Below are 14,664 nucleotides of genomic sequence, written 5' to 3'. Positions count from 1 at the left end.
ACAGTGCTTTGCTAGATTCATGGTTGTTTATATAACAATTTGTTAATCAGGCAGTTAATAAAAAGTAAGAAATTACATTCTTGGTGTTTCTTACTTGTCTTCCCACAGGAGCAGTGAATACATAAATCATAATTATGTGGGGTTGATTTAAATTGTTTGACACTAACATCCTTTTGTCAAATGGGGGCATCATTGGTCTTTCTTAAGTAAGCTGTGTGGCAAGAATGGTTTGCTTGTTAAACTCAAATGATATTAGGGATAAATAATTTTTCTCTTTTCACCTTATTTTAGAGGGCTTCTCTTTATGTCTATAGCCAGCACTCTTAATTGGTAGCAATATTTAAAGTCTAGAAACTTTTAGTAGTTTTTTTTATAGTTTTCAATTATGTCAACCTCTAAAGTTACCATCACAAAATGTGATTGTTATTCGGTAAAAGAAAATGACATGGTTTTAAGAATAACAAAAGTTTAGGATAAAAATCTTATTATGAGTCTTTGTTTTTTTGTCATCATTGTTGTTTTAAGTATATGAACAAGAGGAAAAATCAAGTAAATGCTTAAGATTTAAAACACACATCCCCCTACACCCACACACCTAGCTAACCTAATAATATCCAAAAGTGGCCATCAATAATTAGAAGATACTTGGAGCAAATCCAAATTATATACTGATGTGTGCTATTACTACCAACACCTGACTGTCGCTAATAACTAAATCTGTTTTGCCAGCATTAAATTTATATAAGAAGTATATTTGAATATGGTTATCATTGCACTAAAATGTGTATGATTACTGTATGTATATATATTTTTTTGGTCACGCCTCGCGGCCTGCGGGATCTTAGTTCCCCAACCAGGGAATGAACCTGGGCCCCTGCAATGAAAGCACCAAGTCCTAACCACTGGACCACCAGGGAATTCCCAATTACTGTATTTTTTTAAAACTATTATTTTGACCTCTCCACTACTAACAATTTGTGCTACAGTTAGACTTCAATATACATTCTTTTTAATATACTCAAAAAGAAACTGTGTTTGTACATGATTGCATTTGGGGAGGATTTTTTTAGTATATGAGAGTTATATAGATATTCAGCCTTAAGTATTTAAATACTTTAATGCTTCCATTAATGTAGCTCTTGGCCTGTTCTTATGTATAACATTAAAATCTTGCATATGTATATCTTTGTCAAGCAAACGCCATAGGCTAAAACAGAAGATAATAACTTAAGATTCATGTCTCCTTTCTTAGAGGTTACAGTTGTCTTGAAGTGACAGTTTTGAAGTACCTAAACTGACATCAAAGTGTTCAAGTGATCCAGTTAGGTCAATTAATGTTAATTTTCATTTTCCATTAAATTATTTTAATGTTTTCCTCTTTTCATTTTTTTCTAGCCGAGTCCTATACCAAGTCCTGTTTTGGGACGAAAGCCAAATGCTAGTCAGTCGTTGCTTGTATGGTGCAAAGAAGTTACAAAAAATTACCGGGGAGTGAAAATCACCAATTTTACTACATCGTGGAGAAATGGTTTATCTTTTTGTGCAATATTACACCACTTTAGACCAGATTTAATGTAAGTAGAAATACTTTCCATTCCTGTAAATATTTTGTAAATAATAAAGTTAAAAAAAAAGAAACAAACCATAAAATAATTTCTTAGCACATGTCCTGAAATACTTGATTATTTTTTTAAATCACCCATACTCTTGCTTTTTGGGAGAAGAAATATATCCCAGAAAGAAAAGTAGTTCCTTCTTGATGCCTAAAAACAATCTTTTCTGTTTTAAAAGAGCATATTTTTTTCCTTAATCTCATACAAAAAACTGACTTCAAATTATTATGAAAATTGTGTTAGTGTTAAAATGAGATGAGACAGATAAGCCTGTAGCTCTTTATACATTGACAACAAGGGGTTACCTCATGGTGAATTTGGTTGTCCAGGCTAGTCTCTGGTCCCCTACCTTAACTTCTCTTTTAGATGGAAAGCTTCAGGCATTGGAACTTGTAATCACTGTTTTTTATTTATTTATTTATTTCCTTAATTTTCCACACTATTAGTTTTGTTGATAGAATTGCTGTGAAATTGCTAGTTACTCTTTGGTATTATTGAATGTCAAATTTTAAGATTCAGTTTGTTTTAAAAACAGCTGTTTTTATCAATTGCTGTATGTACCTACTGTGCCATTTTCTCCCTCAGTGACTACAAGTCTCTGAATCCTCAAGACATTAAAGAGAACAACAAAAAGGTAAGAATTTCCAAAGAAAAAAAATACATAGTGTCAATTTTGGCTTCTCTGCAGGCATTTATTAATTTGGGGAAAGTGAGGTTGTTTTGTGAGGTCCTAACTGTAGCTCACGGAAGGTAGTCTGTTTCCTGTCAATTTTGGCTTCTCCGCAGGCTTTTATTAATTTGGGGAAAGTGAGGTTGTTTTGTGAGGTCCTAACTATAGCTCACAGAAGGTAGTCTGTTTCCTGCAGTTCCAGTAGGATGCATGGTTTACTCTAGTTTGTCATGGCCTTTAAAAATCACAAGTGCCAGACTGGCATCAGATTATAATAATATGTATGAACTTCATTAACTGTTAAATGTTTGTTAAAGCACGTTGCTTTTATTTAGCTCTTAGCAAGATTTAGCTTTTAAAAAGTGCAACCCAAAATGTTGTGCCATGAGTTTAGAAAAACCTGTTGGGAGGGGATGAAAGTAGGAGTCTGATGGGTATGCAAAGAAGAATGCATATATTCCCAGAGGCAAAAAAATACGAACATTGGTTCTTTTTTATTTTATTTTATTTTCCCACTTTTTTCCCCCTTTTTCTGGTAAACTGTGCAGTTTTTTTCCACATAATTAATTAATGTACTGAGATCAGAGCTTCCCAATTGGTGTGGGGAAGATACTGATCCTTTCAGCCCTCAGGGTAGCTGCACAGGCCTGAGTTGCTAGAGCCCTCTGGGCCAGCTGACTGTGGCTGCAGGCTGACTTAACTATGTACCCCAAAATGCAGCACAATATTACAATTTTCTGTGTGCACCACAACATAAAAAAGGAGGAAGCATCTATCTCAGCATACAGCAGGTACTCATTTAATGCTTTTTTTCCTGCTGAATTGAATTCTTCAACTGAAAAGTGTTGTCTTAGAGCAAGAGTTCTTAACCTGGGAGCTATGGATAGAATTCAGGGGATCCTTGATCATGGCTAGGGAAAAAAAAAATTATTTTCTCATTTCTTTAACTGAAATTTAGCATTTTCTTCAATTATGAATTTAAACAACAAACCACTGTAGTATCAGCCATGCCTGAGACTTTTTCACCTTTAGAATCTCAGATATTTTCATATCACTTTACAGTTGCAAATATCTACAACTACCTTTTAAGCTCATCACTTCTTCATAATTATAGCAGTTTGTACATCCATAAAAAGCACATTTATTGGTTCTCAAATTCCAATTTCCTAATATTTTCAAATACTTATTTTTCAATAATTGGTTTCTTTTGTAATCATATGTATTTTTTTAACTTTTTATTTTATATTGGAGTATAGCCAATTAACAATGTTGTGATAGTTTCAGGTGCACAGCAAAGGGGCTCAACCATACATATACATGTATCCATTCTCCCCAAACTCCCCTCCCATCCAGGCTGCCACATAACATTGAGCAGAGTTCCCTGTGCTATACAATAGGTCCTTGTTGGTTATCCATTTTAAATATAGCAGTGTGTACATGTTGGTCCCCAACTCCCTAACTATCCCTTCCCCTCATCCTTCCCCCCTGGTAACCATAAAGTCATTGTCTAAGTCTGTGAGTCTGTTTCCGTTTTGTAAATAAGTTCATTTGTATCATTTCTTTTTAGATTCCCATATAAGGGATATCATATGATATTTCTCTTTCTCTGTCTGACTTACTTCACTCAGTATGACAATCCTAGGTCCATCCATGTTGCTGCAAATGGCATTATTTCATTCTTTTTAATGGCTCAGTAATATTCCATTATATATATATACCACATCTTTATCCATTCCTCTGTCGATGGAATGGATAAAGGTTGCTTCCATGTCTCAGCTGTTGTAAACAGTGCTACAATGAGCACTGGGGTGCATGTATTCTTTCGGACCATGTTTTTCCCTGGATATATGCCCAGGAGTGGGATTGCAGAGTCATATGGTAGCTCTATTTTTAGTTTTTTAAGGAACTTCCATACTGTTCTCCATAGTGGCTGTACCAATTTACATTCCCACCAGCAGTGTAGGAGGGTTCCCTTCTCTCCACAACCTCTCCAGATTTTATCATTTGTAGATTTTTTGATGATGGCCATTTTGACTGGTGTGAGGTGATATCTCATTGTAGTTTTGATTTGCATTTCTCTAATAATTAGCAATGTTGAACATCTTTTCATGTGCCTCTGGGCCATCTGTATGTCTTCTTTGGTGAAATGGCTATTTAGGTCTTCTGCCCATTTTTTGATTGGGTTGTTTGTTTTGATAATATGAAGCCTCATGGGCTGTTTTTAAATTTTGGAGACTTGTCGGTCACATCATTTGCAAATATTTTCTCCTAATCTGTGGGTTGTCTTTTCGTTTTGTTTATGGTATCCTTTGCTGTGCAAAAGCTTTTGAGTTTCATTAGGTCCCATTTGTCTATTTTTGTTTTTATTTCCATTATTCTGGGAGACAGATCGAAAAAGATATTGATGCAATTTATGTTAGAGAGTGTTCTGCCTATGTTTTCCTCTAGGAGCTTTATAGTGTCCAGTCTCACATTTAGGTCTTTAATCCATTTTGAGCTTATTTTTGTGTATGGTGTTAAAGAATGATTTAATTTCATTTTTTTTACATGTAGCTGTCCAGTTTTCCCAACACCATTTGTTGAAGAGACTGTCTTTCCACCTTGTGTAGTCTTGCCTCCTTTGTCGTAGATTAATTGGCCATAGGTGTGTGGGTTTATTTCTGGGCTTTCTGTCCTGTTCCACTTATTTATATTTCTGTTTTTGTGCCAGTACCATACTGTTTTGATGACTGTAGCTTTGTAGTATAGTCTGGAGTCAGAGAGCCTGACTCCTCCAGCTCTGTTTTTCTTTCTCAATATTGCTTTGGCTATTTGGGGGTCTTCTGTGTCTCCATACAAAGTTTAAGATTTTTTGTTCTAGTTCTGTGAAAAATGCCATTGGTAATTTGTTAAGGATTGCATTGAATCTGTAGATTGCCTTGGGTAGTATAGTCATTTTGACAATATTGATTCTTCCAATCCATGAACATGGTATATATTTCCATCTGTTAGTGTCTTCTTCGATTTCTTTCATCAGCGTCTTACAGTTTTCAGAGTACAGGTCTCTTGTCTCCTTAGGTAGGTTTATTCCTAGGTAATTTATTCTTTTTGATGGGATGGTAAATGGGATTGTTTCTTGAATTTCTCTTTCTGACCTTTTGTTGTTAGTGTATAGAAATGCAACAGATTTCTGTGTATTAATTTTGTAACCTGCAACTTTACAAATTCATTGATGAGCTCTAGTAGTTTTCTGGTAGCATCTTTAGGATCTCCTGTGTATAGTATCATGTCATCTGCAAACAGTGACAGTTTAACTTCTTCTTTTCCAATTTGGATTCCTTATTTCTTCTGTGATTGCCGTAGCTAGGACTTCCAAAACTATGTTGAATAAAAGTGGCAAGAGTGGACCTCCTTGTCTTGTTCCTGATCTTAGAGGACATGCTTTCAGCTTTTCACCATTGAGTATGATGTTAGGTGTAGGTTTGTCATATATGCCCTTTATTATGTTGAGGTAGGTTCCCTCTATGCGCACTTTCTGGAGAGTTTTTATCAAAAATGGGTGCTGGGGCTTCCCGGGTGGCGCGGTGGTTGGGAGTCCGCCTGCCAATGCAGGGGACACGGGTTCGTGCCCCGGTCCGGGAGGCTCCCGCATGCCGCGGAGCAGCTGGGCCCGTGGGCTGTGGCCGCTGGGCCTGCGTGTCCGGAGCCTGTGCTCCACGGCAGGGGGGGCCACAACAGTGAGAGGCCCGCGTACCGCCAAAAAAAAAAAAAAAAAATGGGTGCTGAATTTGGTCAAAAGAGTAATCATATGTATTTTGTACACATCAAAACATTATTCTGAGAAGGGGTTCGTTGCCAAAAGAATTCATGGGCCAAAGTGATTAATAACTTCTAGTCTAGGCTAAAGTTTTTAATTTACTTTAAATAGTTAAAACCACCAGTGAGAAAAAGACTATAAAGGGAACCTTGATAGAAGTTCAATTAACAGATGAGAATTTAAATCAACTTTTTTTTTACTTTTATTGCTCTCTAAAACCAATAATTTATATTTCCATTAAAGAATTCTTGTTTCTTTGCAAATGCATGATGCTGGCCCCAGAGAAAAACATTTAAAAGCAGTCAGTTTTTTTAATTGAAATATGCTATTTAAAAAGGTAATCTTTAAAAATCAGTATAATTTTCTTTATAGAAATCATGCTTCAAAATAAGTCATTCTCTTGAATTATTTCTTGTATGATTTTGAAGAGCCTGTGTCTGTCAAAGCAAAATGCCTTATTTTTCGTCAATTAAGTTATACAGTTGGCCCTCTGTATCCATGGATGTGGAACCCACAGATACAGAGGGCTGGCTATATTCCACCATTTTACATAAGGGACTTGAGCATCCCCAGATTTGATATCTGCAGGGGGTGTTGGAATCAGTCCCCCATGGATACCAAGAGACAACTGTATCTTTAGATATGACAGTTCTTTACCTGCATTTTCTTGCATTTGAATAAGCAAATTTAAATGCAGATAAGAGCATTATAAAATAAACCATTATTATTTTTTATAAAGTGAAGCTTTCAAGTTACTGTTTAAAATTTTGAAAAGCAAACATTTTTTATTTTACCTGGCTATATATTTTTAAAGAGTATGAGGAATCTCATTAGGGCTTAAGTTATACTTCTTTACATCATTTTCTTCAGAAATTTAATAATGATGAACTTACCTTGGATTTACATATTATTACAAAGAGAAATATATCTCATTAAAATTTTTTCTCAAATCTTAAAGGGCAGATGATTATAGCTTTTTTTTTTTTTTAAATAAAGTTATTTATTTATTTCTGGCTGTGTTGGGTCTTCGTTGGTGCATGCGGGCCTTCTCTAGTTGTGGCCAGCAGGGACTACTCTTCATTGTGGTGCACGGACTTCTCATTGTGGTGGCTTCTCTTGTTGCAGAGCCTGGGCTCTAGGCACATGGGCTTCAGTAGTTGTGGCTCACGGGCTCTAGAGTGCAGGCTCAGTAGTTGTGGTGCATGGTCTTAGTTACTCTGCGGCATGTGGGATCTTCCCGGACCAGGGCTCGAACTCGTGTACCCTGCATTGGCAGGTGGATTCTTAACTGCTGTGCCACCAAGGAAGTCCCAATTATAGCTTTTTGAAAGGATTTTAATTTAGATGATCCCATTCATTGCACAAGTCAATACATAATTGTTGTTATACTTTCCTTTTCATCACTTTGCAACTTCTTTTTTTTTTTTTTTAATATTTATTTATTTATTTAGCTGTTCCGGGTCTTAATTGAGGCACGCGGGATCTTTAGTTGCGGCATGCAGAATCTAGTTCCCTGACCAGAGACCAAACCTAGGCCCCCCGCATTGGGAGCATGGAGTGTTAACCACTGGACCACCAGGGAAGTCCCACAACTTCTTACCTGATATCTACATTGAGTATCATTTGCTACCTACAGACTTATTTCCAGCTTTACACAGTTCTTCTGGGTAACCCCATCTGCCCTTAATTGGACTTAAAACAGTACAAGAAACAATGCCTGTGTCTTAAGTTCCATGCAGATGCATAACATAACTGGCAGTGACTCCTTACCAATTAAATAACATCTAGCAATGAATAAGACTATTTTCTTTTAAAGACCTCTTTTTTCTCCACACACAGCTAAAAAGACAGTAGGTGATTGACTATTGCAGAAGAGGTTAACCTATGGGAAAATCCCTTTATAAAGTCTTGACTTCCCTTACAAGAAATCTGGTTTGTTTTAAAATTTCTTTTAGTGCAATTAGTGTGCATAAAATGAATTGCTACATGAAACAAAACACCAGCAGGAGATTCCCCACAAGTAAGCTAATCATTTTCCCAGGTCTGTAAAAAGTGCTGAATAAAAATGGTATTTACCTGTGACATCTGATCTCAACCAATATGTCAGTGTTTTAGATAATTGGGAAATGTTTAGAATACTGCCTGTGGTGCTTTTCCTGATGGTCTACAATTGATGTCTGTCAATCAAGTTGTCAGGACTCATGAGGAAGAAAGTGACTTTAATTTTCCTAAAACATGTAAAATAACAAACAGGCCCAAACATGCACACCAACTGAGCCATTCTCTCAAGTAAATATTTTGAGGTACCTATACCATAAAGCATAGTGCTGTGAAAATTGAAGAGGTTTTAATATCACAATTTATTTTTCATTTTCTTTCTTATTCCATAACATTTATTAAACTACAGGAAGAATACAAGGATTAAATTCAAAGGTAGAAATGCACTGTAACATGTATATGCAAAAGACTGATTCCTTCTGAATTGTTACATAATTTCCTAAACTTTATTTTTAGAAAAACTTTGAGTTATGATCCTATATCTGGGTTGTTACAAAGACGAGACATTTTATATCCCAAAGCAAGAATATAATTAGAGGGTCCTTAGTTTTTCCAAGAGTATATCTAAATGTTTAGCCATATTTTTAATGCTTCCTAGCAACACAATGCTGTTTTCAAGGGTTAGTTCAGGATAGTAATAATTAATTGTAAATTGAGAAACAGCTTTGATTCTTCAAAACTAGAAAAACCTGATGTGCCACAGTCATTTAAAGGCTAACAAAAGTAATACAATGCAGCCTCACATTCTAAACTAGGTTGTACTACTCAAAACATTTCCTTCTTTCCAAAATGGATGAAGTGAAAATGAAGTCACTCTTCTCATTATGAAAATCAATCTTAATTGGGCGTTTTAAAAATGTTTCTGTGTTTCTAGACTTAAGTAGCACTTACTTATACTTTATACCAGGCAATCTAGGAGTTAGTTCTTTTGGGATATCTACCTGTACTTTATCTTCACAAATCACTGCAATTACATGACCACTGAAAAGAGGGGTTATAATAGGAATAATAAAGCTCCAGATGAATTATTATTTCTTTATACCCTAGTTCTTTATCACAAAAGTCAATTCTAAGTTTGTTTGTTTGTTTGTTTTAACTCTCATTTTTGCTTGTTTTCTTTATTGGAGAAGAACATTTCAATTGTTATTAACTAATAAAAATGTTTTACTCTTGGATCTACAAAACTTTTACAAATTTCCAACTTGGAATGTTGTTCTGTTCATGTGGCATAATGTCAGTAACATAATGTACCCTCCAATAGCAACAAAAAACCATTAAAATTTTGCTTGTTTTTTTAAAATGGTAACTGAATTGTGTTTTATTTTTAACTCCTTTTTGAGGTATAATTGTCATATAACAGTACCTCAGTCTCAAGTGTACAACATAATGATTTGATATTTGTATACGTTGTGAAATGCTCACCACAGTAAGTCTAGTTTACATCTGTTATTTTGCTGTTTTTGCTGTTTTTAAAATGTGATGATGTTTTAAGTTTCTTTAAAAAAATTAAAATTTATGGATTGTCTGAACTCTTCAATATATCTTCTGTTTTTCTTTCCTCTGAAGGCATATGATGGATTTGCCAGCATAGGAATTTCCCGGTTATTGGAACCTTCTGATATGGTTTTATTAGCAATTCCTGACAAACTGACTGTTATGACCTATCTCTATCAAATTAGGGCACATTTCAGTGGGCAAGAATTAAATGTTGTTCAAATAGAAGAAAACAGCAGTAAAAGCACATATAAAGTTGGAAACTATGAAACAGATACAAATAGTTCTGTTGATCAGGAAAAATTCTATGCAGAGCTTAGTGACCTGAAACGGGAGCCTCAACTGCAGCAGCCTACCAGCGGAGCAGTAGACTTCTTATCCCAGGACGACTCTGTATTTGTAAATGATAGTGGGGTTGGAGAGTCAGAAAGTGAACACCAGACTCCTGATGATCATCTCAGTCCAAGCACAGCCTCCCCTTACTGTCGCAGGACTAAAAGTGACACAGAACCCCAAAAGTCCCAGCAGAGCTCTGGAAGGACTTCAGGATCCGATGACCCTGGAATATGTTACAGTACAGATTCAAACCACGCACAAGTTTTGTTAGGCAAGAAGAGACTATTGAAAACTGAGACTTTAGAATTAAGTGACTTATACAATAGTGATAAGAAGAAGGATGTGTCTCCACCCTTTATTTGTGAGGAGACTGATGAGCAAAAGCTTCAGAATCTAGACATCAGTAGTAACTTGGAGCAAGAAAAATTAGAGAATTCCAGACCCTTAGAACGCAGATCAGATCCTGAATCACCTGTCAAAAAACCAAGTTTATCTCCCACTTCTAAACTTGGATATTCGTACAATAGAGATGCAGACCTTGCCAAGAAAAAACGTACTTCCCTGAGGCAGACAGAGTCTGATTCAGATGTTGATAGAACCACCTTAAATCATGCAAATCATTCTGCAAAAACAGTCCAGGTAAGTGAGTTAGAATGATGAATACATATATGTAGTAAATAGTTATTCTTTTTTGTTGTTTCTTTTTGTATTCATAGAATACTTTACAAATGATTAAAGGTGAAGTATAACTTCCCATTTTAGAAAAACCTGAAATATACCTGCTCTTCATTTAAAGTTTATAATATTTTAAGCCTATAAATAAATCCCAATTTCAAGATTGAAGAATAAAGAATGTCAACTTTTCAAATCAAAATGTTATTAACCTATAAAAATATTTTACAGAATAAGTCAAAGCTATTTCAGTATTCCATTTTGTAAGCATATCATTCTGGAAATGTATAACACCAAATTAAAATACTTCCCATTTACAGCATTTTCTTCAAATATTTTAGATGCATTTGCAATTGGTAATTTTGGTCCCATCATTATTTGTGGTTAAAAATCCCAGTAATGTTGAAATTTCTCCCCTGTGGGGAATATGGCATGGATTTAATTGAATCTATGGTGCCATCAGTGATAAGATATACCATTATTTTATGTACAACAAAGAAAGAAAAACACTGCCAATAAATTATGATAGATGGTTTTCTTATCACATAGAATTTTTATTTTATACCTAGTGAAAGAGTTCTTTTAGACTTATTTAGGCATGGATTTTTTAATCATATAATGCTCTTATGTATATATAAAAAGGAATTTTTTAGCAAAATAAATTGGTTAAGGTATAATCAATTTAGAATTAGAGTTTAGACTCTAACTCTTACGAATCACTTTGTGATATAGAGTTGTCGGTGTTCCTGTTTTTCCACATAGTATTGTCCTCTGTGCCATCAAAAGCCTGATGTTACAACAGTGGTTCTCAAAGTATGATCTGGGGACCTCTCAGGCTCTCCAAGATTCTTTCCGAGAGTCCCCAAAGTTGAAACTATTTTCATAATAATACTAGAACTTTATTTACCTTTTGCACTTTCATTCTGTCAGTTTCGTTTCTTCTCAGTTTTGTTTGGGTTTTTTTTGTTTTGTTTTGTTTCATTTTGTTTTTACGGTATGCGGGCCTCTCACTGTTGTGGCCTCTCCCGTTGTGGAGCACAGGCTCCGGATGCGCAGGCTCAGCGGCCATGGCTCATGGGCCTAGCCGCTCCGCGGCATGTGGGATCTTCCCAGACCAGGGCACGAACCCGTGTCCCCTGCATCGGCAGGCAGACTCTCAACCACTGCGCCACCAGGGAAGCTCTCAGTTTTGTTTTTTAGTGTAGTTATTTTTATTAGAATATGTTAACATCTAATGGGTTTATTATAGCTATTTTAAAGGAATGAATAAGTAAATATTTAAAAAATTTTTTTCCATTTAATTTCCAAAATGACAAATATCTATAGATGTAGCCCACATAAACTAAAGCTTTTGGGGATCCTCAATTTTTAAGCATATAAAGGGATTCTGAGACCAGAAAGGTTGAGAACCTCTGAATTACAGCATTTCTTCACAGTTGTCTCTCAGATTTTCTTCTCAGTAATACTCATTGATAATGGCACTTTCTTTTAATTTAATTTTTTTTTAAATTATTTTTGGCTGTGTTGGGTTTTCATTGCTGCATGCAGGCTTTCTCTAGTTGCGGAGAGCAGGGGCTACTCTTCATTGTGGTGCGTGGGCTTCTCATTGCGGTGGTTTCTCGTTGCAGAGCACGGGCTCTAGGCATGTGGGCTTCAGTAGTTGTGGCACGTGGGCTCAGTAGTTGTGGCTCGCAGGCTCAGTAGTTGTGGTGCATGGCTTAGTTGCCACGCGGCATGTGGGATCTTCCTGGACCAGGGCTTGAACCTGTGTCCCCTGCATTGACAGGCGGATTCTTAACCATTACGCCACCAGGGAAGTCCCAATAGCACTTTCTTAACCTTTCTGGTAGGTCCTAACAAAAGACTTTCAGACAATAACCTGGAGTTCTGTTGCATTCTCAAATGGTACTCAAGGGGTTGTTAAATGAAACATCAAGGAATTATAGTCTTGCCACCAGAATTATCAAGCACATGCATATGTAGGTACTGATGACTATGTCTTAACTACCACCTATATGACAGAGATATAAAATGTCATCAATTTTGTTTTCAGAGGTATTAAAATGTGCATCTTAGAATCAAAGAAATATAATAGCTAACAAAGCAAGCCCCTGTTCTCCTAATCAGAAGTCTCAAATCAAATGTTCTAAGTACCTAAACTTTCAGAGTATCATAGTGTCCCTACAGAGTAGATAATCATTAAACATATAGTGAATGACATTTGCAGAATTTGGTGAGCCTAAATTTGAATATCAATACAGATTTTTCTCGTAAACCAGATTTTTAAGGTTAAAGTGTTTAGTTAAATCTGGAAATTGGTTAGTGTTTAAAAATTAAAAATGCTCTGAACTAGGACTCAGTAAACCTGGATTCTCATCTTGGCTCTCATCTGGGCTCCAGTAATTACCAGTGTGACATGTTAACTAGCCATTTAAATTCTTTAAATCTTATTTTCTTAAGTATGTTAAATGAAATAATCTCTGAGAGCCCTTTAAGCTCTAAAACTCTGTCATGCTGTGATTCTGTTGAGGTGATTTAAGTGACGTACAGTAAATCCACAGGATGATAGAAGCAGCATCTGTTTACAACTCCATATATGTTTATTTGTTGGCAATTGGTTTACTGGTTAGAATTTTGCTTAGGGTAAATTTAAAAAAATTTTGGCAAAAGTGTTCATTTCCTGGTACCGAAAATTGTAGTATAGGTGTTAATACTTGATAAGTTTTTTATCGTAGCTAAATTTTGGACAGTTAAAAATCTGTTTTTCTTTTGTATACTGTATTTTATTGATTCTAAGACATACATTTTTCACATTTTAACTTCTCTGAAATCAAGATGTTACTTATAATAATATGTTAGAGTTTAACTGACAGTGTTCTTCGTTAGAAACTCATAAAATAATAGTGAGTCTAATAATTAATAGCATTTGATTAGAGGAAATTTGATAATTTAATGTGACTGTATAGACATAACAAGTCATAATCTTGCCCATTTGAGTGGCTGATACATGTGATGACCATTATATGTCTTACACATATCTCAGACTTTACAACCCATGAGGTGAGTGGTTGGTGCCTATTATATATGTATGGGAGAACCAAGATCTACAGAGTTGCCTTAAGGTCATATAATAAATGTTAAAAGTTTGAATTCAAAACCAACCTTGTCTGACTTCAAAGTCTGTGCCCCTGAACTTTATGCTCACAGTATCTCTTTGGTTTTGGCCATAACAGCACTAAAAATAATTATAGCCCAGATGTAAAATAATCAACAATTACATTAAGTCTCTTAACAATGTTTACCTCATTAGATTCTGCAGGAATTTTTCCTAAGGAGATAATCAGAACTGTATACAAGAATTTACATATAAAGATGCTCACAAAAGCATTATTTATGATAGTAAAAAATTATAAACAGCCTAAATATCCAATAATATAAGACAAGTTAAAGTATGATATGTTCAGGGCTTCCCTGGTGGCGCAGTGGTTGAGAGTCTGCCTGCCGATGCAGGGGACACGGCTTCGTGCCCCGATCTGGGAGGATCCCACATGCCGCGGAGCAGCTGGGCCCGTGAGCCATGGCTGCTGAGCCTGTGCATCCGGAGCCTGTGCTCCTCAACGGGAGAGGCCACAACAGTGAGAGGCCCGTGTACCACAAAAAAAAAAAAAAAAAAAAAAAGTATGATATGTTCATATTAATAGAACGCTAGGTAGACAGTTTAAAATCATGTTTTCAAAGAAATATTTAAGGATATGAGAAAACGCTCATAATATTTAGACTATTAAGTGGAAAAAAGCATGATTCTACAATGATTATCCCTGGGTGCTGTGATTGCTAATTTTTAAAAAAATATTTCTTTTTAAAAAATTGAGTTGTAATTCATGTATTGTATTATTTTCAGGTGTACAACATAATGATTCAATATTTGTATCTATTGCAAAATGTTCACCACAATAAGCCAAGTTAGTATCAGTTACCATACATAGTTGCAAAAGTTTTTATTTTCCTTGTGATAAGAACTTTGG

The 14,664-nt window shown here is 35.5% G+C and overlaps 1 protein-coding gene across 10 annotated transcripts in view; it reads left to right on the top strand.

The window, feature by feature from the left end:
- EHBP1 (EH domain binding protein 1) overlaps window positions 1–14,664 on the top strand; it is a gene marked incomplete at its 5' end in the record, with an annotated part of 340,841 nt that overhangs the window by 233,209 nt on the left and 92,968 nt on the right. For 8 of the 10 annotated variants that reach the window (XM_079720389.1, XM_079720388.1, XM_079720385.1 and 5 more), the window contains 3 exons: window positions 1,396–1,574; window positions 2,199–2,247; window positions 9,704–10,606. In XM_079720389.1, the coding sequence (XP_079576515.1) occupies window positions 1,396–1,574; window positions 2,199–2,247; window positions 9,704–10,606 (1,131 nt within the window). The remainder of the gene's footprint in view (window positions 1–1,395; window positions 1,575–2,198; window positions 2,248–9,703; window positions 10,607–14,664) is intronic. The other 2 variants (XM_079720382.1, XM_079720390.1) reach the window with 1 other exon arrangement.

Source organism: Hyperoodon ampullatus (genome assembly GCF_949752795.1).
Source record: "Hyperoodon ampullatus genome assembly, chromosome: 15".
Taxonomy (NCBI): domain Eukaryota; kingdom Metazoa; phylum Chordata; class Mammalia; order Artiodactyla; family Ziphiidae; genus Hyperoodon; species Hyperoodon ampullatus.
Note: the sequence above shows the minus strand (reverse complement) of the source record. Positions and strands in the feature narration are given on the sequence as shown.